General features: G+C 41.4%; 1 protein-coding gene across 3 annotated transcripts in view; it reads right to left on the reverse strand.

The window, feature by feature from the left end:
* il1rapl2 (interleukin 1 receptor accessory protein-like 2) overlaps nt 1-21,788 on the reverse strand; it is a 761,422-nt gene that overhangs the window by 107,260 nt on the left and 632,374 nt on the right. For all 3 annotated transcript variants that reach the window (XM_061901658.1, XM_061901657.1, XM_061901659.1), the window contains one exon: nt 7,593-7,667. In XM_061901658.1, coding sequence (XP_061757642.1) covers nt 7,593-7,667 — 75 coding nt within the window. The remainder of the gene's footprint in view (nt 1-7,592; nt 7,668-21,788) is intronic.

A 21,788-nucleotide genomic window follows, 5' to 3' on the forward strand; every position in this document is an offset into this window, starting at 1 on the left:
GAGTTGGGAAGCTTTAGCCTTCAGCCACACAAACACATGGTGATTCCTTGTTTAAAATTCCCGGAGGTGAAGCTTTCCTATGGATCAGAGCGGTCAAGCGAACATGGATCCCGACCTAATGTCAACCAGCAGTTTTCGGTGAGAAAATTGTGGTAAAACATCGCCACTTACCGGGGATCAGCTGAGCTAGTGCTGTCCATACAGCTGCCATCGACTTCCATCAGACACTGGACTTAAGACACCCGTGGACACACCCTTCTGACTATCAGGTACTATTAAACTCACTAAAACACTAGCAACACAATAGAAAGATAAGGGATTTCCCAGAATTATCCTAGTAAATGTGTCCAAAAACATCTGAATCCGTCCCAATGCAATAGCTTTTTTTTTAAACTTGATTTGATCTATTTTTTGTTGTAGTCCGTCGCTATCAATATCTTCAAACACAAATATTTCATCCTCGCTCAAATTAATGGGGAAATTGTCGTTTTCTCGGTCCGAATAGCTCTTTTTGTTGGAGGCTCCCACTAAAAACAATGTGAGGATGTGAGGAGCCCTCAACGGGTGACGTCATCGTCTGCGACTTCCGGTAAAGGCAGGGCTTTTCCATCAGCGACCAAAAGTTGCGAACTTTATCGTGGATGTTCTCTACTAAATCCTTTAAGCAACAATATGGCAATATCGCAAAATGATCAAGTATGACACATAGAATGGACATGCTATCCCCGTTTAAATAAGAAAATCTCATTTCAGTAGGCTTTTAAGAGAATGACCAAACTTGGAGCTCAACACACAGCAAAGGGAAGATACATGTCAGCAATAACTTGGAGTTATCTAGGCCAGTGGTTCTCAACCTTTTTTCAGTGATGTACCCCCTGTGAAAAATTTTTTAATTCAAGTACCCCCTAATCAGAGCAAAGCATTTTTGGTTGAAAAAAAGAGATAGACTACAGATCTTCATTGGCAAGCTTGTGATAACTTGACAACTTCTTCTGCTCAGTGGGTTTGTGGTTAGAGTGCCGCCCTGAGATCGGTAGGTCGTGAGTTCAAACCCAGACCGAATCATATCAAAGACTATGAAAATGGGACCCGTTACCTTCCTGCTTGGCACTCAAATCAAGGGTTGGATTTGGGGGTTAAATCACCAAAATGATTCCCGAGCGCAGCCACTGCTGCTGGTCAAGGCTCCCCTCACCTCCCAGGGGCTGGAACAAGGTGATAGGTCAAATGCAGAGGGGAATCTCACCACACCTAGTGTTTGTGTGACTATCAATGGTACTTTAACATTAACTTCTTATACTATAGTTGGACTCCCAAATACCAACGGACTGATGCATCCCTGTGTGTGCTTTCTTTTACTGAAAATCATGTCAACTCAAATTTTATGGTACTTTGTTATGTTTTTTTGCTTTTTCTTATTTTATTTTATTTTATTTTCTATTTGTTCAGAATGTTAATAAAATCTCAAACTAATCCATGGTTTGTGTCAGAAGTATTTGTTGTTGATGAACCCCAAGATGCAGAGACGGAGGCAGGCATAGAATATGAAAACATGATTTAATTAAAACTAAACAAGAACAAACAAAAAGCACGCACGTGGGCGGAATAACAAACTAAGGGAGCTAGCACTGGAAACTAGAAAACAACAAGGAACTTTAGCATGGAAGCTAGTGGATAGCAAACAGAAAAACTGGAAATAATTAATGCTAACAGAATCAGCTTACCGCTACGACGACCAGGACAAAATGTAGCATGACAGGTAGTAGCTGTAACAAAATGACACGACAGGTAGCACGATAAGAGTGATATGTGGCAACGACAATACAATGATCCAGCAACTGACACAAGACAAAGCAGGTACAAATAGGAGCAGGCTGATTGGCAACTGGTGTGGCCAGGTGCCAATCAGCCGCAGCTGAGGAGGCACACAGCACTCAGGGAACAAGACAGGAAGCTGACAAAATAAGAGCACTAGACAGGAACTAAAGACAGGAGATACTAAACAGAGGAAACAGACTAATGCAGAGGAAAAAACTAAAACATAGACAAACTGTCAGGGGAAAGCCGAACAGTTTGTTTGTTTTTTGATAGCAACGCTTAAAACTGTCGGGTTAAAAACATTGTAAACAATTGTGATTTTAATCGAGATCAGATTTTTTTAAATTTTTGCCCTATCTTGCAACCCTAAGCTCTGATAATCATCTTGGAATAATCGCATATAAAGAAGCAACACCACAAAAAAGTTTGTAACACAACAATATTTCCTCCTCCAATGTCCTTTAAAGTCACACATGCTAACAAGAGTTAGAATCAGATTGAAATTAACATGCTTCACCAAACTGCTGCACTTCATCAACCGCACAGTGAAAAATTCAAGTAAAATAATCCATAAAGCAGCATGCCATCCGCAGGTTTGTATTTGCCGTCTGAAGTCACTCCATTGCGCCTTGTTTGCGTCGCTTCAAAACACACCTTGCTTAAATGCACACCCACGTTACATGCTAATGAATTGTATTGATTTATATTTGATATAATCAAATCATGCATGAAGTCTGTGCACTGTACACAAATGCCATACGCAACTTTTTAAATACACCAATGGTGCAACTGGACACATCCTCAGTGATGTAACCTAGGATCACAGGGGTTTTCGGGTCTTTCAACAATCAGACCCCCTCCCCTAGGCGACCCAACCAGGGTTGATCAGGCCCCCAGCCTGTGTCCAGGTAGCGCTACTACCCTACATGCCACGCCTCTCCCCTCCTGATCCACAGCCACCTTGATGCCACTTCTGCTGCATCTGTGACTAACTTCATGGCCCTTTGCTGGCTGGCCCCTGTGATGCCAAGCATTCTGTAGGCCCTGCAGAGAGATTTGCCCACAAACCCTCGACATCCCACTTCAACAGGCCGGCACATCGCTCGCCACCCATTGCTCCGACACTCCTCCACAAGCTGAGAGTACTTTGCGCTCTTCCTCTCATTGGCCTCTTCCATACGGTCCTCCCAAGGATTACCTGCTTGGAGGCCACTGAGGTGAGCACAATATCTGGCCTTAGCGTTGTTTTAGCAACCACGTCAGGGAACTTCATCTGCTTTCCCAGATCAACTGACAGCTCCCAGTCGCGTGCTGTTGCCAACAGACCAGAAGAGGTGTTCCGGGCAGCCGGTGTTGACTTCTCCCCAGCTCTGATGAAAGCAGTACTCTTCACTGGGCGGAGGCTCTTGCTGTGACTGACTCCCCTGTGGATGGCATCAGCTATGGCCTTCAGGACCTGGTCATGTCGCCAGCGGTACCGCCCTTCACCCAGGGCTTTTGGACAACAGCTTAGGATGTGCTCCAAGGTTCCTCTCCTCTGGCAGAGGGGGAACCCTGGTGTCTCCACCTTTCCCCAGGTGAAGAGGTTGGTTGGACTTGGCAGCACATCGTAGACCGCCTGGATCAAGAACTTTATTCGATGGGGTTCGGCTTTCCAGAGCTCGGTCCATGTGACCTTACGCTCTGATGCTTGTTCCCATCTCGTCCAGGCGCCCTGTTGCCGCATTCCCGCCATCTGGCAGGCTCGCCTTTCCTCAACTACTGCTCGCACCTCCTCGAGGATCAGTGACCTCTTCTCTTTCCCCTGCGCCTTATCATAGCAAGGTGTTCTTCTGCTACCTAAGCCAGATCTCCCCTGCGCCACTGCTCCGACCAAAACCTTTTGCCGTAGCTTTGCCTCTGCGACATCCACAGCCTCGACAGCTCTCCACTTCCGCCCCGTCCTGACTTCAATCCCAGCCTGTGCAACCTTTGGGTCAATGGACTCCCAATATTGTAGGAGCTTCCTGGACCGTGTCACCATGAACTCCTCGCTCAGGCTGCTGATGGGGAGCTTCAGTTTGTTGTTATGCCCTTATAGAGCAATGCTGCTCAGGCTTTGCGGCAGTCCTAGCCACCTGCGCAGGAACCTACTGACCCTCATCTCAAAGCCTTCTACCGTTGAAATGGGGACTTCGTACACCATGAGGGGCCAGAGGATCCGAGGGAGAATCCCGTGCTGGTAAATGCAGGCCTTGAACTTGCCAGGAAGGCCGGACTTATCCACCACGGTCAGCCAGGTCTCCAGGTCTTGGTTGGTCGATTTTGTGGAGGCTGCGTCTTTCAGGCTGCAATTAAACACCTTTCCCAAGCTCTTCACAGGTTCCTCGGTGAATGATGGTATTTTAGTGGTGCCAAGTGAGAAGCAGAACTTGCCAGTAACCTTTCCTTTCTTTAGCACTAGGGCCCTCGACTTGGCCAGCTTGAAGTTCATGCGAGCTCAGGAAATCACCTCCTGAAGGCCATTCTTGAGGCGTCGATCAGCGTCCCCCTTTGGCTGTTGTTTCCAAAATGGTATCAGCATCTTCATCAAACTGGAACCACTCTTTCTTCTTGCTACCTTGGGGCCACTTTACCCGACGATGTTCTGATGTCCTGCGTGCATCTGGTGGTTGAATCACCTCGAGGCTCCGGGCACTGTGGGGTGACTCCAGGCCTGGCTCCTCCTGCGTCTCACCAGGCATAGTTCCTGTGCGCTGTGATTCTACCACCTTCTGCATACACTTCATCCTGGCCTGGTGGATCCGCAGGCCATGTCGGTTCTTGCATACCTTCCCACATATGCATTCCATAGTCGTCGTCGTGTTACCATTGCCATGTGTCGTCAACCTTTGATCCGTCCAGTGGGATTCTCTTCCGCCCCCCCTCTCGGGAATCCCTGGGGGTATATTTCCTGTAGGTCGATTCGTAGCTTGGTGTGCGTTCCTTCCTCTCAGAAGGTGCAGCTCGGGATGCTACCCCTCACTGCCCCGGTGCAGTCTTTCCGGGCTGTCCGCTGTCTCTCCAGCTGTCACCAATCTGTACTTGGTGGTCAACCAGACTGTTCCTGGTAGTCACTGGTTGTCCCAGAAAAGCAACTTTTTAAATACACCAATGGTGCAACTGGACACATCCTCAGTGATGTAACCTAGGATCACATATTATTTCCAGCTGAATGTAATTGTAATGAATAGGAAGAACACAGTGATGGATCATTGTGGTCTTTACAAAAGTGGTCACCAACCTTTTCGAGGCCAAAATCCCTGGTCTCAGCCAAAAATCGAAGCAAGATCGACCAAGGTGAAGGTGTATTTTTGTAATGTGCCTGAAGCATTTTTAAAAAAAGGATTTAAAATGGAATTTTCTGTTTTAGTATGTTTTTGTTTGAGGACAAACACGACACAAACTTTACTAATTGTTAAAAAACCAACAGTTTAAAATGTTTGTGTGTTTGCTTCACTGATGAGAGTATTTGGTGAACTTTTTTTTCTACTAATTTTGGCGGTTCTTGAACCCACCATAGTGTGTGGACTGTGACGCAAAAGTTCGTTTACATGCAAAATCTTCCACTCCGTCTTTGTCTCATTTTGTCCACCAAACCTTTTATGCTGTGCGTGAATCCGTGATGGACTTGTTGGAGGGCTAATCAGGCATATTTGGTCAGTGCATGACTGCAAGCTAATCAATGCTATTTAGGCTAGCTGTATGCACGTATTGCATCATTACGCCTCATTTGTAGGTATATTTTAGCTAATTTCTTATCCTTTACGTTTATCGTCTTTGTATATAATTTAGTTCTGCATGTTTCATGACACATTATCTGTATGGCTGCATTTCAGATAGTTGTTTGTGTGCCATGTTGTTCCAAACCACTGCAAACATTACCTAGCTTGCCAAAGATTGTAATTTATCTGTTAAAAGAAGACAGCCTGCTGTCTCCTTTAACTTGAACACACACCTCTATACTTTTGGTCATTCTAAGCCAGTAATTTCCAGTAGTTTTCTCACCTTCTGAGTAGCCTCTGATTACTAATGTTTTCTAATGTTGTAAAAATGTGTAGAATAAATATTAAATTAACATTTTTGTCATCAAAGATTTGCTTCAGCCTGTGACACATTTTGGTAGTAGGCTAATGTAGCTAATATATAACATGTCATGTGTTGCCTTCATTATAAGACGTATATACAGCTTTTCTTTTGTTATGGCTCCAGACAGATTTGTTTTTTGTATTTTTGGTCCAATGGGGCTCTTTCAACATTTTGGGTTGCCGACCCCTGGCCTAGGGCCAATGACAAAGGAGTCACGGACCACAAATGGCCCCTGTGCCGCACTTTGGGCATCCCTGCTGTATAAGCTAACAGTTTATGACTACTATAATCCTTGCGCTGTACTATATTTGTTCATCTTATCGTCACGTATGGGACTCGAGTCAGGTTACATCAGCATCGGAAGTAGTAAAATCAGCTGTTCACCTGGTGTGTTTTCCAGTGTGAAGAGTGGATAAACAGGGAAGTCCTTCATTAGCTGCCACCTTGTCTCATCATATATTACTGCTTTAGCACGTCATTGTTTAGTTTTGTATATAAATCAACATAACATCCATACTATGGAAAAATGTTCACAGACTCTATTATTTAGCTTGTTATCGTCCTGTGGCAGTCCAGCGATGATGATGATGACGACAGTGGGCTCCGGACTGACAAACGGGCCTCGGCCCAACAGGCCGCTTATCTTTACGGAACCTTACCGTTTGTAATAGACGTGGCAGAACTTACAGCACCGCGTTGCTCGAGAGAGAGGAAGCCTGTTGATTGCTGCCCACAAAGTGTGGGCGCCTATATAATGATGCGTCCCCAAAATGCAAGTCCTCGCATGCAGGGAAATTCTGGGAAATGTCTGATCCTTGCAACAGTCCTCCTTAATGCATTGTTGCCACTCGATGATTTATGAGCACGTCATGAGGGCGCGTTTGCGAGACGAGCGGGTAAAGCCATGCTCGGGGGTGTGTGGCCGCAGTGTCGGGAGTGGAGGATGTGAGGCTGAAGAGAGAGAGGCGAGGCGTGTGAATGTGTTCAGGGGTTAAAATGTGTGCTTTTTTGGGGGTCTGTTAGTCACTCTCCGTCATATTAATACATTATTTTTTTCCAATATTTCAGCAATCGACCTATAGGGTCTCAAAGATCGACTGGTCGATTGCAAGAGGATGACATAACAACTGCATTGCACCTTGCACGGCAAAGAGTCGACTTATTTTAAGACTTCCAAAGCACGGGTTGATAAGACTTCCCTTCTGTGAGATGTCACATGCATGATGTTGGTGGTATACAACCTCTTGTGCCACAACAAATGTTAATAACAAATTTACTTTTTCCACATATTTATTTACACCATCCATCCATCCATACATTTTCTATCGCTTATTCCCTTTGGGGTCGAGGGGTGTGCTGGTGCCTATCTCAGCAACAATCGGGCGGAAGGCGGTTGTACACCCTGGACAAGTCGCTACCTCACCGCAGGGCCGACACAGATAGACAGACAACATTCACACTCACATTCACACAATAGGCCAAGTTTAGTGTTGGCAATCAACCTATTTACACCAATTACACATAATACCAATAACAGCATCAATGAATACTGGTATCGAAAATCGATACCGGTATTGATATCGGTAAAATCTCAACGATATAAGTACATCCCTTGATACATCTCTATAACAGATGTATATAATAAGTGCATAGGATTTCATTCTTACCAGGTGTGATCTCTACCAGAGTGTCTTGTCTCTCAGGGGGGAAAAGGACCTTTGGTGGCTGGGTGGTCTGAAGAGCTAAAGGAAAAAGTGACATTTGGAGTTAGGTCTCACATCACGTAACAAGTTTCTTTCTGTTTCTTCAACATTTATCCAAATATTCATAACAAGATTAGAATATCAAGTTAGGAGATATGAGAAACATTTTTGTTTGGTTTGCTTAAAAGGTGCCATTTAGGCATACTTGCCAAACTTGAGACCTTTCGATTTCGGGAGGTCGGGTGTTGGGGGGCGTGGTTGGGGTTGTGGTTTGGGCGGGTGGCGTGGTTAAGAGGGGACGAGTATAATTCACCAACTCGAGTATTTCAAATTTATATATATATATATATATATATATATATATATATATATATATATATATATACATACATATGTATGAAATACTTGACTTTAAATGAATTCTAGCTATATATCCATCCATCCATTTTCTACCGCTTATTCCCTTTTGGGGTCGCGGGGGGCGTATATTTATTTTATTATATATATAAATGAAAGAAATAGTTGAATTTCAGACGGCACCTATCAAATACACAGTAATAAAAACACAGTTCTATGAACTGAACTGTGCTTGCTGGTTATTTAAAAAAAACAACAACAACACTTACCTTTCACTATTTGAGTAACCTTTGTTCTGCCATTTGCGTACTGGCGAGAGTCACTTGCCGTCAGGTGCACAACACCACGTAAATCGTTTCCCAATCAAAAAGCAACCTCATAACGTTATAGCCAACATTCACCAGAAGATGGCGACAGACAACATAGAATCAATATATTACAGACGCCGTCGCCATGGCTGTAACTTCCTCGTTCTTCTGCTTCGTCTCCTTATGTGTGCAGTTTTTTATTAAAAATACGTAAATGTTGTAACGTGATTGGGCAGGCAAGCTGTTTATATAACAAAAAAGCGGACGTGAAAACAGGCTGTCCCCATTCATGTCCGCATGGAGCTGGAGGAGGTGTGAATTTCGGTAGATTTCCGGGAGGTTTTCGGGAAAGGCACTGAATTTCGGGAGTCTCCCGGAAAATCCGTGAGGATTGGCAAGTATGCATTTAGGTCAGTTTAGTTCAGTTTCAGTTTACTTTGAACATGCATACGATACAATGGAATGCATCACATTCTTCCAGTTGTTTCATTACAGCAATTCCGAAGAGGAGTAGGAAGAACCAGAGCTTCTCTTAATCTTACCCCTTTTCATACCATAGCAATTTGATCACATTTTCTTGTTTTCTGTAACAGAACAGTAAATAAATAAATAATATACCATAGTAAGTAAACAAATATTAAATATATATAGAATGTTTATCTCAAAAAAAAAAAAGTTCAAGATGTTCATCATAGTTGTTCTTCTTTGTACTTTGTGAACACTTCTAGTCTGAACAGTCTCTTAAACTGAATCATATTGGTGCTTTGTTTGATTTATTTGGTTAATCCATTCCATAGTTTAATTCCACATCCGGATATGCTAAAAGTTTTAAGTGTTGTACGGGCATACACGTTTCCTCTAGGGTTATATTTCTCCTCTTTTGTTTTGATTGATTGATTGATTGATTGATACTTTTATTAGTAGATTGCACAGTTCAGTACATATTCCGTACAATTGACCACTAAATGGTAACACCCGAATAAGTTTTCAACTTGTTTAAGTCGGGGTCCACGTTAATCAATTCATGGTACAAATATATACTATCAACATAATACAGGCATCACACAAGTTAATCATCATAGTATATACATTGAATTATTTACATTATTTACAATCCGGGGGGTGGGATGAGGAGCTTTGGTTGATATCAGAACTTCAGTCATCAACAATTGCATCAACAGAGAAATGTGGACATTGAAACAGTGTAGGTCTTATTTTGTAGGATATGTACAGCCAGCAGAGAACATAGTGAGTTCACATAGCATAAGAACAAGTATATACATTAGAAGTACATTTGAGTTGTTTATAATCCGGGGAGATGGGATGTGAATGGAGGAGGGTATTAGTAAAGTGTTGAAGTTGCCTGGAGGTGTTGTTTTAGAGCGGTTTTGAAGGAATATAGAGATGCACTTACTTTTATACCTGTTGGGAGTGCATTCCAGATTGATGTGGCATAGAAAGAGAATGAGTTAAGACATTTGTTAGATCGAAATCTGGGTTTAACATGGTTTGTGGAGCTCCCCCTGGTGTTGTGGTTATGGCGGTCATTTACGTTAAGGAAGTAATTTGACATGTACTTCGGTATCAAGGAGGTGTAGCGGATTTTATAGACTAGGCTCAGTGCAAGTTGTTTTATTCTGTCCTCCACCCTGAGCCAGCCCACTTTGGAGAAGTGGGTTGGATTAAGGTGTGATCTGGGGTGGAGGTCTAAAAGTAACCGGATTAGTTTATTCTGGGATGTTTGGAGTCTAGATTTGAGGGTTTTGGAGGTGCTGGGGTACCAGGAGGTGCAAGCGTAATCGAAGAAGGGTTGAATGAGAGTTCCCGCTAGAATCCTCAAGGTGCTTTTGTTGACCAGAGAGGAGATTCTGTAGAGGAATCTCGTTCTTTGGTTGAGAAGAAATTTTGTACATTCTTGGGGAGCAAGTTATAGTTTGCTTTGTGGATAATTTTAGCTGTTTGCAAAATGCAAATGTTAATGTTTACAAACTCTAGTAATAATTTCCTGAACACAGGATGACTTTGAGAGTAAAACATAGTTTAATGCGTGGTAGATAGTTTTTGCTTCTGTTTAGTTATTGTGTACTATTTACTTTGTTTTGATCAAACAATTATAAAAGAATACACATATAGTTAAAGTATTGTGTAGTGATACTGGAAAACGTTCAGTATCACTCATTATAAATAAATTGAAACAATGACAGTTAATACATGTGATTGGTATTGGTATCGCCCAATCCCAATCAGGGATGATTGGCATCAGAATTGGCCAAATTGAGCATTTGAAATTAACATTTCTGTTGTGTACATTCTAAGGAAGCTGCAGTTTTTACCATTCTTGACCTTTGTTTGATCGACTCCTTGAGGCCTCAGTATGGTACGGAGGAGTCACTACACCGCTCCTTCTGACGGGGTCTTGATTCTGTTATAGTTCTTTGGCGGGTGCTGAGCCTGTGTGTTTATTTATTTAGATCCCCATTAGGAACAGCAAATACTATTCTTCTTGGGGTCCAAAGAAACCTTGCAATGCTGGGAAAAGTGAGCAACAAACTACAGCGGTTTAACTTCCGGTATAGTCATAGTGAATATTTACTTTTAAAAAGTAATTAAATATGATGATCAATTACTTCAATTCCAAAAAATACTTGGTCACCAAGAAAAACAAAACTTGCTTTATTTTTTTTTAAAACCTTCAAATATCTGACATGTTTCTTTTTGGACATTTTTAAAGAGATTAAAGTAGTAAATTGAGTAGTAAACTAAGATATGTGCCGTTTAAAAGGTTGTGCCTCATGTGTGACGTGTGAAAGTAGAGTTGAGTTAAAAGACAGCGTGTTGTGTGACTACTGACTAGCATGAGTTAGTAAAGGGATTCTTCTTGCTTGAGTGGTTGTATTTTTCATTGAATTAAAACAATGCGTCACTCACACTTATTTTGTAATGCTGTTATTCATGAGGCTGACATCGGCGATTGAAGTAACTGGAACTAATCAATGTGGAACATCGGTCACTTTGAACGGAGGAATGATCTGATAAGTATAAGTGCTGCGGTCCGTGTCTTGGTCGACATGATGTTGGATTTTTTTGGAAGTTGCACGTCAAGCTCTGCTGGAAGGTTAGGAAGGAGGCAACAAGATGGCATGGCTTATGTGGGCGCCGTGATGGTGCAGCACAATGAACCCTCTAATTATGTCTATTGACCAGTCCAGCTAATTACATAAACCAGAATAGAGCTGGCTTGGGTGAGCTCTCCCTTATATGGACTTTGCCTTTCAAATCAAGTTTGACCTTTTCAACGCTGGCAGTGCAGGAAAGTCCAGCACATAAGGTCAGACGGACCAATAATCAACACCGTCTGCTTTCACATTTTCTCCGACAATCTTTGCAATATTCCAATCTGGAGTTTTTCTTAAACCTTCAAGCTAAGTCTGAATGTGTATTTGTGTCATCAGATATTGACACATGTGAGTTTCAGACCATGTGCAGAAAGTGACTTTTACATGCTGCAAAAAGACTGAAACAGATAATTTTGCTGCACTGCTCAAACTAAAAAAAAAGGCAGCCCGCGTTGAACCACATCTTAGCTCCCTTCCGCTGTTTAATTTTTAAATTTCAGGGCAGAAACCTTGGAAAAAAGACAAAGGTCATTAATTAGATTTGAAACAATAATCAGAATCCTGAGCTGACTTTCTCAACATGACGTTAATTATTCATGCTCTGTGGCATATAATGTTTTCCGCTGCAAATGAAATTATCTTTGAATTTTAGAGATCACTTCTTTCTGACCTTCTGTGTTTGATGTTCAGTGAAGCGGAAATGTACCATTTCTTTTGACATTTGTCACATTACACTTTCCTTGTACACACAGAGTTGGCATTGTCTTTCGTCAGAGCAATTTATTTTTAGCACAATACAGATTCGGTATAGTTATCTTTTACTTCGGTCACTTTCAGCATACCCCTTTTCAGAGGTTTTCCAGTTTTTTTCTTGGCAGATGAAAATAACTGCTGGACTCAACATGCGTGCCACTCAATGCACTCATCTGCGAGAGAATTGGCATCTGAAGCAGATCCGCAACATATTTGAAGGATGTTTGTGTATAACGTTATTCAACCATAGAGATTTGTTAAAATGCAAATGAAAACCAACTTCAGTGTGACTGTTTGTGTGAACACGCCCTAAGAGGAATGCAAACCTAACTGAAAAACAAGAGTCACAAAATATTATCTAATTATGCAACATTTAGCAAGTATAATCAGATACTATGTTCTGCATTTGCAACTGCTTTTGACCTTTAGGGAATCATATCAACTTTCACAGTAGGCAGAGGACATTTACAATGTATACAGATGTGCACTGCGTATTTTGCTAAATTTACAGTTTAAATTTATTCTGTCAAAATTACAATGTATTAACACCTATTTGTTTAAGTAATTACATGTTAATTATGTGTGTAACAGTGAGTTTGTGGTCCAAGTTAGGTCATCAAGTACAAATTAGCAAACAGTGGGTTCCCTCCGGGTACTCCGGCTTCCTCCCACTTCCAAAGACATGCACCTGGGGATAGGTTGATTGGCAACACTAAATTGGCCCTAGTGTGCGAATGTGAGTGTGAATGATGTCTGTCTATCTGTGTTGGCCCTGCGATGAGGTGGCGACTTGTCCAGGGTGTACCCCGCCTTCCGCCCGATTGTAGCTGAGATAGGCGCCAGCGCCCCCCGCGACCCCGAAAGGGAATAAGCGGTAGAAAATGGATGGATGGATGGATAGACATGGAAATAAAAACAAGTGATGTATGTGTCTACATGCAGGGTTTTTTGTACAAAACCAAAAACCAGTGAAGTTGGCACGTTGTGTAATTCTTAAATAAAAACAGACTATAATGATTTGCAAATCCATTTAAACTAATATTCAATTAAATAGACTGCAAAGACAAGATATTTAATGTTTGAACTGAGAAACTTGTTTTTTTTCTTCAAATAATCATTAACTTACAATTTAATGACAGCAACACATTGCAAAAAAGTTTGCACGGGAACATTTTTACCACTGTGTAACATGGCCTTTTCTTTTAACAACACTCAGTAAACGTTTAGGAAATGAAGAGACCCATTTTTGAACCCTTTCAGGTGGCATTCTTTCTCATTCTTGCTTGATGTAGAGCTTAAGTTGTTCAACAGTCCGGGGTCTCCGTTGTCGTATTTTAGGCTTTATATTGTGCCACACATTTTCAATGGTAGACACGTCTGGACTACAGGCAGGCGAGTCTAGTACCTGCAATCTTTTACTATGAAGCCACGCTGTTACAACACGTGGACTCGCATTGTGTTGCTGAAATAAGCAGGGGCGTTCGTGATAACATTGCTTGGTTGGCAACATATGTTGCTCCAAAACCTGTATGTACCTGTCAGCATTAACCTTAACGGTGCCTTCACAGCTGTGTAAGTTTTCCATGCCTTGGGTACTAATACACCCCAATACCATCACAGATGCTGGCTTATGAACTTTGCGCCTATAACAATTCGGATGTTTTTTTCTCTCTCTTTGGTCCGGAGGACACGGCGTCCACAGTTTCTAAAAACAATTTGAAATGTGGACTTTTCAGACCACAGAACAATTTTCCACTTTGCATCAGTCTACCTTCCAGGAGCTCAGGCCAAGCGAAACCGGCGACTATTCTGGGTGTTGTTAACAAATGGCTTTCGTTTTGCATAGTAGAGTTTTAACTTGCATTTACAGATGTCGCGACAAACTGTAGTTACCGGCAGTGGTTTTCTGAAGTGTTCCTGAGCCCATGTGGTGATATCCTTTATATACTGATGTAGTACCACCCGAGGGATCGAAGGTCACGGGCATTCAATGTTGGTTTTCAGCCTTGCAGCTTACGTGCAGTGATTTCTCCAGATTCTCTAAGCCTTTTGATTATATTACGGACCGTAGATGGTGAAATCCCTAAATTTCTTGCAATAGCTGGTTGAGAAATTTTTTCTTAAACACTTTGCTCAGGCATTTGTAGACAAAGTGGTGACTCTCGCCCCATCCTTGTTTGTGAATGACTGAGCATTTCATGGAAGCTGCTTTTATACCCAATCATGGCACCCACCTGTTCCCAATTAACCTGTTCACCTGTGGGATGTTTCAAATAAGTGTTTGATGAGCATTTCTCAACTTTTTACGTCTTATAAGCCCTTGCGCCAGCTTTTTAAAACAACTTTGCAAGCATCCATTTCTAAATAAGCAAATATTTGCAAAAAATAGTTAAGTACCTTGTCTTTGAAGTCTATTCAATTGACTATAGGTTGAAAAGGATTTGCAAATCATTGTGTTCTGTTTTTATTTATGATTTACACAATGTGCCAACTTCACTGGTTTTGGGTGTTGTGTAATGAAACTATTTTTAAACCTAATCATGACCACGTACACCAAGTAAACACTGGAGGAAACATGGAGCTGATTATTCACTGTTGTGGAAGGATTTCAGATTCAGATTTCACAAGTTTTTGTCATAAGATCCATACAATGGTGTCAAACTCGTTTGTATTGAGGGCCACATCGCAGTATGGCTGATTTCAGATGGCTGCTTATATTAGTGAATATACAGTACATAGGAATATAAATGTAGATGACTTGCTTTAAAATCATTCATCAAGGTGACAAACAGACCTTTCAGTAATTCTATTTTTTACACATTCCATAGAAGTCTTAGCGACCGGAATGAGAATCAGCACCTCCAAGTCCGAGTCCATGGTTCTCGCCGGGAAAAGGGTGGAGTGCCATCTCTGGGTTGGGGAGGAAACCCTGCCCCAAGTGGAGGAGTTCAAGTACCTAGGAGTCTTGTTCACGAGTGGGGGAAGAGTGGATCGTGAGATCGACAGGCGGATCGGTGCGGCGTCTTCAGTAATGCGGACGTTGTATCGATCCGTTGTGGTGAAGAAGGAGCTGAGCCGGAAGGCAAAGCTCTCAATTTACCGGTCGATCTGCGTTCCCATCCTCACCTATGGTCATGAGCTTTGGGTCATGACCGAAAGGATAAGATCACGGGTACAAGCGGCCGAAATGAGTTTCCTCCGCCGGGTAGCGGGGCTCTCTCTTAGAGATAGGGTGAGAAGCTCTGCCATCCGGGAGGAGCTCAACGTAAAGCCGCTGCTCCTCCACATCGAGAGGAGCCAGATGAGGTGGTTCGGGCATCTGGTCAGGATGCCACCCGAACGCCTCCCTAGGGATGTGTTTAGGGCACGTCCAGCTGGTAGGAGGCCACGGGGAAGACCCAGGACACGTTGGGAAGACTATGTCTCCTGGCTGGCCTGGGAACGCCTCGGGATCCCCCGGGAAGAGCTAGACGAAGTGGCCGGAGATAGGGAAGTCTGGGCTTCCCTGCTTAGGCTGCTGCCCCCGCGACCCGACCTCGGATAAGCGGAATATGATGGATGGATATTTTTTTTACACAAAACATGTAAAACAGTATACAATAATAGTAACCCTAATTGCATGATCAGATAATATCAAAGTTTTAAAGATATGCCATTTTATGCAGTATATATTGTTTTCCTGTCCTAGTGGCGAGAACAAATACTTTGAGTAATAAGGATGAATTAAAGTAGTTTATTGACTCATATTTTTTCCAGGCTTTCACAGACTACATACAATTATGTGGTGGGTCCCCTGACCCGGGTTTTACACCAGTGATCTAAAAGAACAATTGTAAGGTCAGAAACCACTTATGTTAGAAGACTCGAGTCGATTAATCCATAAATGTATTCTATCTAGTGATCTGTCTGGAGACTACGTAATGGACAATACCTAATGTTTCCTTTTGGTTGACTAAGGGTGTGCTCACATGAGAGCAATCACGCCATGCTTGGGCCCCACTTCAAGCTAAAAGTTTGTGGTGTTCAGGTCTGACATCCATTCTTGATTTCAGAACACATCCCCTCCTTTGATACAATTGAAAGCAATGAGCCAGTGTGGTTCTGCCTGATTCCATGCACATGCATGTGTGCGATTTAGCCAAGAAACAGAATGATTGCAATTTTATCACTTCTGGCATGTTGTTCATGATAACCAACACATTTTATAAATAAAATACAAAGACCCAAAATAATCTAAAACCACCTGCTCATTCCAAATACATATGTGTACATAATAAAGACACAGTAATGCAATTAAAAATAAATTAGCTGTTGGTGAGATGCTCCCACATGACTAGACAAATGAAGGTAAACAGACGCCACAAATACGTTACTCAAAAACAGTACAACACAGATTATCACACAAGGTTTTTCACAAAGATATATGTCACAGTTTCATCATTTTAGTTGTCCTTTGACTTGTCACATCGGAGGTCCTTCTTGAAAGAACCTCTCCCATAAATCCAAACTCAAGACTGGGAAGCCAGAGCTCGATTGGCTGGATCATGAGGAACTGGCCTTGAATAACTTTGTGCTGATTTCACAAAAGACATCATGCATTGCTGCACGGCCAGTGCATTAACTGCCTTGACAGTGCTAGAATATTCCCTTTGAAAGGGAGAAGTCTTTCCAGGTTATTTTGTTTTATGGCTTGCCTGAATTAGGCGAGGGAGTTCGATTAGAAGATGAACAATTCATTTTACAAATAGAGCAAGTACAAACATTAACAAAAACAGCTGAAGAGAAGACCGTGGCCGTTACAAACCTTTTCGAGCCCAAGATCTCTGGTCTCAGCCAAAAGCCAAAGTAAGATCTACCCCTGTATCAACTCACCAACTACGTTATATATACGTATATATAATAATGTGTGTAACATTTTATTTCATTTTTGTGTTTTTAAAGACAAAGCTTTGTGTTATCATTAGCGGATGTCAACATTTATTTATTTTTTTTATAGTGATTTTTGCCGTTTACCTAATTTGTTTGTTTTTTTGTAATGTGCCTAGGACCATTGACAAACAGGTTTTATTTTGGACTGGTTATTTAATCGTGGCGTTACTGTATACATATAATAAGTGTCATTAGAGAGCTTTTCTAGATATACTTATATATTAGATTATGTTTAGCATGAGAAATTGTTTAGTTTTATCACAATTATTTCCCTGTTACTGGGCTTGGTCTTTTTAAGGGAGGCTGCTCGTTTAGTCAGAGTGGGAATTTGTAAGCTTGTTGTTTGTTCAGAGCTGTAGTAGTGTTAAAAGTGATTAGTGATTTTTGAGCTGCAGACGTATTTTTTTCATTCCTGCATTTTGGAAATCCTTTATCTGTTTTGGTATTTACTTTTATTTTCCACTCCTTTTGCACTGTATATATTTTCGCTGTCATTTTGCTGTCACTCCTGTCATTTACTTTGGGGAATAAACATCACCAACAAAACATCGGAGACTGAGCCATCATTGGTTGCATAATTACATGTATCTTTTTGAGCAAACCCACAAAAGTTTTATTAATATGATTAATATATGCTGATCAACAAAACACCCACAATACTGGGAGGAGAAGATGCAAATATACAAACCCCGTTTCCATATGAGTTGGTAAATTGTGTTAGATGTAAATATAAATGGAATACAATGATTTGCAAATCATTTTTAACCCATATTGAGTGAAATATGCAACAAAGACAACTTATTTGATCTTCAAACTGATGTCCGTTTTTTTTTTGCAAGTAATCATTAACTTTGGAATTTGATGTCAGCAACACGTGAGAAAGAAGTTGGGAAAATTGGCAATAAATGCTGATTAAGTTAAGAAATGCTTATCAAACACTTGTTTGGAACATCCCACAGGTGTGCAGGCTAATTGGGAACAGGTGGGTGCCATGATTGGGTATAAAAACAGCTTCCCAAAAAATGCTCAGTCTTTCACAAGAAAGGATTGGGCGAGGTACACCCCTTTGTCCACAACCGTGTGAGCAAATAGTCAAACAGTTTAAGAACAACATTTGCCAAAGTGCAATTGCAAAAAATTTTGGGATTTCAACATCTACGGTCCATAATATAATCAGAAGGTTCAGAGAATCTGGAGAAATCACTCCACGTAAGCGGCATGGCTGGAAACCAACATTGAATGACCGTGACCTTCGATCCCTTAACAAAAAACCAACGTCAATATCTAAAGGACATCACCACATGGGCTCAGGAATACTTCAGAAAACCACTGTCACTAAATACAGTTCGTAGCCACATCTGTAAGTGCAAGTTAGCTCTACTATGCAAAGTGAAAGCCATTCATCAACAACATCCAGAAACGCCGCCAGTTTCTCTGGGCCCGAGATCATATAAGATGGACTGATGTGAAGTGGAAAAGTGTTCTGTGGTCTGACGGTCCACATTTCAAATTGTTTGTGGAAACTGTGGACGTGGTGTCCTCCGGAACAAAGAGGAAAATAACTATCCGTATTGTTATAGGCGCAAAGTTCAAAAGCCAGCATGTGTGATGGTTTGGGGGTGCATTAGTGCCCAAGGCATAGGTAACTTACACATCTGTGAAGGCACCATTAATTGTGAAAGGTATATAAAAGTTTTGGAACAATATATGCTGCCATCTAAGCGCCGTATTTTTCATGGACGCCCCTGCTTATTTCAGCAAGACAAAGCCAAGCCACATTCAGCACGTGTTACAACAGCATAGCTTCATAAAAAAAGAGTGTGGGTACTTTCCTGGCCTGCCTGCAGTCCAGACATGTCTCCCATCAAAAATGCGTGGCACATTATGAAGCCTTAAATACAACAGCGGAGACTCCGGACTGTTGAACGACTGAAGCTTTACATAAAACAAGAATGGGAAAGAATTCCACTTTCAAAGCTTCAACAATTAATTTCCTCAGTTACCAAACATTTATTGAGGGTTGTCAAAAGAAAAGGTGATGTAACACAGTGGTGAACATGCCCTTTCCCAACTACTTTGGCACGTGTTGCAACCATGAAATTTAGAGTTAATTATTATTTGCAAAACAATAAAAAGTTTATGAGTTTGAACATCAAATATTTTGTCTTTGTAGTGCATTCCATTGAATATGGGTTGAAAATGATTTGCAAATCATTGTATTCTAGTTATATTTACATCCAACACAATTTCCCAACTCATATGGAAACGGGATTTGTAATTATTTAGCACACTCAACTAAATGTATCAACACCAACCATCAATTTTGCGAGCACTACTTGGCATTTTATTTAGCACGTTTTAGAAGGCTGTGTAAACAGACATTTAATACGTGGCTGCAGGATGAGTGCTCGGGTCTGTGCTGCACAGACAGACGAGGGACAGATGACAATCTTCTGTCTTTTGTGTGTGTCAACGTTTTTGGTGATCAGAGATACAAATATTTTCAGCAACATCATTTTATCATTTTAAAGCTATCAGAGGGCTTAGGAGGCTGATTAAAACAAATTCAATTTATGCGTTTGTGTTCTTCAGTATTGTTTTTTTTCCCAATATATAATATTTGTTATTACATTGTTTATCTTAAAAAACATATTTAAGTATGCATTTTTTGCGTCTTGAGCGAAGTTAGTGTAGCCTCTCTCTAATGAATGCACCTTCTCATTTGCAGATGTATTGCATGACTACTTCTAAAATACCCATACAGCGTCTCCCGTTTGTTTGAAAACAAAGGAAAAATGCTGCAGGTAGGAGCATGAAAATATGAATGTGCAATGAGAGTCTCCCCAAGTTTTATAGTACACAAAATCCTCATTTAAAAATGGCAGTCTGCAACACTTTTGTACACGCAGCATTAATAGCTAACAAGATCACCCACTAATACTGCCTGCTATTCTAAAGATTGCACACACTGTTTACAGCGTGGTATTTGGATCCTAGTAAAGCCCAGGGAGTACTCATTGTGCCCAGGGAGTACTCATTGTGTCCTTGACTAAAGCAAAGTGAATAGAGCACGAGAGTCCTTATGCATTTCACTCTGCTTTAGGGTGGCAAATATCCCCCTAACAACTCCCAAAACCTGTGATGTCACTTAAACATATACCAAAAACATCTTAAAAGATTACTCCTAATACCCGAAATGGATTCGATCAACAGAGGGCTGGATCGTGTCAGATATTATGCAAATCCGTTCTAAATGTTTTTTGCCATCATGAGGATCTCGTGTTTTGTGATATATAATTGAGCATATTTCTGAAGCAACAGTCACTCCTTGGTGACATCTCTGGAGGGGCCTAGCAGCAGAACAAGGTGTGCAAAGCTAATGCGCATTGGAGGGTTCAATGTAACCATGGCACATCCTGCTGAGGTGAGACAAACAAAATCACTTACCTACTGTATTTTATCTCATATAAACACACGGACATGCATTACTGTCCATCGTAGCCACAATTCTAACAATTCAGTCGAGCACCAAATCACAACGGATCCAGCTGAAGAAGACCTGCACGGTCCTTATTTGCACACACAGTTGGCAGAAGAAAATAAATGCAATGCAATGTAAGGGTTAGGATGTAAGGGAATACAGCTGAAGAAAAGAATAAAACATGAGGTGAACAAGTCAAACTGAATAGTAAATTAATCACAAGACTATCCAACACCGAAACTTCCTCATTGCAAACTCAGTTGGGGGTGTCATCATTAAACGTGTCTCGCATTGTCGACCTTGTGAGTCTTTCAGAGTTTGAGACGAAGATAGAGGACTATTGTGCATTTGTGTTTCTATTGTTTCTCGCTATAGCAACACAATCACATGGAACTTTGATTGAATTTCCGCACTGGATGATACAGTTTTGTCTGCAATAAAATAACACAATTAAGCATTTTGGATTGATTTTCTATTGGATCTTAAAGTTGGCTCACAATCTTTAATTCATCCTTAAAATATTTGTTAGGGTCATTGTAGTCTTGCTACAAGAGAAATGGTTTCCAACACACATACTTGCCAACCCTCCCGGATTTTCCGGGAGACTCCCGATAACCTCCCGGAATGAATTTTCTCCCGAAAGTCAGCCGGAGCTAGAGGCCACGTCCCCTACAGCTCCTTGCGGGGACAGCCTGTTTTCATGTCCGCTTTTCCACTATATAAACAGCTTGCCTGCCCAATCACGTTACAACATCTACGGATTTGAATAAAAAACTGCACACACAAGGAGACGAAGCAGAAGAACGAGAAGGTTACAGCCTTGGCAACACCGTCTGTAATAGAGTGATTCTATGTTGTCTGTTGCCATCTCCTGGTGAATGTTGGCTATAGCGTTATGGGGTTGCTTTTTGATTGGCCAACGATTTACGTGGTGTTGGGCACCTGACGGCAAGTGAGGGAGTCTGTTCTGAAGCCCACAGTAAAGAGACATAATTTCATCAACTCGCCTGGTTATTGACTCAAACTCAATATGTTACACCGTCGACGGGCAAAATGAAGAAATAAATGGCAGAAAAAAGGTTACTCAAATAGTGAAAGGTAAGTGTTGTTGTTTTTTTAGTAACCAGCAAGCACAGTTCAGTTAGTAGAACAACTGTGTTTTTATTCATGTGTATTTGATAGGTGCCGTCTGAAATTCAACTATTTATTTTATTTA

Source organism: Nerophis ophidion, linkage group LG05 (assembly GCF_033978795.1).
Source record: "Nerophis ophidion isolate RoL-2023_Sa linkage group LG05, RoL_Noph_v1.0, whole genome shotgun sequence".
In the NCBI taxonomy this organism is placed as follows: Eukaryota; Metazoa; Chordata; class Actinopteri; order Syngnathiformes; family Syngnathidae; genus Nerophis; species Nerophis ophidion.